At 46.0% G+C, this 1,491-nt stretch overlaps 1 protein-coding gene across 1 annotated transcript in view; it reads right to left on the reverse strand.

Moving 5' to 3' along the window:
• Nucleotides 1–1,491, reverse strand: part of sorl1 (sortilin-related receptor, L(DLR class) A repeats containing) — a gene marked incomplete at its 5' end in the record, with an annotated part of 73,949 nt that overhangs the window by 26,854 nt on the left and 45,604 nt on the right. Inside the window, one exon of the mRNA XM_015392290.1 lies at nt 571–699. Within this exon, the coding sequence (XP_015247776.1) occupies nt 571–699 (129 nt within the window). The remainder of the gene's footprint in view (nt 1–570; nt 700–1,491) is intronic.

The raw sequence follows: 1,491 nt of genomic DNA on the forward strand, positions 1-1,491 counted from the left end.
GCTGGAGGAGGTGAGCATAGATCAGGAAGTCTGGGCATCTCTGCTTACACTGCTGCCTCTAAGACCCGGCCCCGGATAAAGAGGAAGAAAATGGATGGATGACGAGTAAAGCCGTTTCCTTCGTCGTTGGATCGTAGACATATTTCCATAAATCTTCCCCTATCTGGTTAATGTTGTCCAGAGCAGAAGCTCCTCTTCAATGCAAAGATCCTGGGGAGCAGCTCTCCTGCAGCCGGAGCTGAAAGCAGCTTTATTTGATCACCACCTCCCTCCACAGCGCTGATGTCACAGTCGTCTGTTAGAAAGTGCGGCTGATTGACAGGCTTATAGAATTATTTAGCTCCAAGGCTAGGCTAACTGCATGCAGCGAGGCTAATGCTTTATCCTGCTTTCCCTGCCTCCTTTTTCAAACGCCAGGATCCGACCCAGCATGGATTCCGACAGGTCGGAATCCATGCTGGGTCGGATCCAAACTGGTTTGATGACTTAGTATATATTTGATTGTTTTTGGTATACGTCTATATTTCTAACCCACTGGTACCAAATCCTCCAGGATGGTTTTAAACCTACCGGTGCAGTTCTCTTCATCGCTGTGATCCGAACAGTCCAGGTAGCCGTCGCACCGCTCGCTGTCCAGAACGCAGGCTTCGCCGTCGGAACAGCGAGTCCCGTTGATGCAGAACAGAGACTGCTGGGTGGCTGGACACAGACAGAACCGTTACGTTACTTCTGGGAAATGGACTTCATCAGAAGGAACATGTCGGATCTTCAATAAACAACCAGCCGTCATGAATCGGTAAAGATGAGAGAGAGCTGAGGAGGCGGTTAGGGAGAACAAGGAACCTGCTTCCAGACGCTCCTCAGAACAATCTGAGGAACACGTTCTCATCCGTCATGAACAGGTGGAAGAGGTTTTCTGATTAAGCAAAATGTTTCTAAATCTGTAAACTTTAGATTTGCTTTGGGATCAACTTCAGCTCTTTGCTTTTATTGGTTCAATCAAAGAACACAAAATGCACAAAACAACATTTAGACCAACTTAAAGAATAACAGAGTTCATGTCATCCTCTGTTTTCTTTTTAAATGGAAACAAACAACAAAAAAATAAAGATAAGAAAAAGGAGGGAGTTTTTAGATCAGAGGGAACCAGGATGTAGATTTATGAGGTCAATGAGTTCAGAGTAAAGCACCAGCATGGAGGACGCTCAACCTGAGGCTGCCGTCCCTTTAAGAGAAGGTTATCGATGGAGATAAGACTTTGCGTATTTAGTGGTGAGTTATTAAAGGTTATTTATTCAACTGATCTGCAGCAGTCTGACGGTGAGAGGCGGGGTCACAGGGGAACACAGAGACACACTACCAGTCGTGTTTTTGGACTGTAGGAAGAAGCCAGAGTACCCAGAGAGAACCCACACATCCACAGGGAGAACAAGCAAACAAATATCCACAGCCAAAAACGTCTAGAAACTCAAATCTGTCGTAATCAGGGCT

Source organism: Cyprinodon variegatus, unplaced genomic scaffold (genome assembly GCF_000732505.1).
Source record: "Cyprinodon variegatus isolate N-32 unplaced genomic scaffold, C_variegatus-1.0 Scaffold584, whole genome shotgun sequence".
Classification (NCBI taxonomy): domain Eukaryota; kingdom Metazoa; phylum Chordata; class Actinopteri; order Cyprinodontiformes; family Cyprinodontidae; genus Cyprinodon; species Cyprinodon variegatus.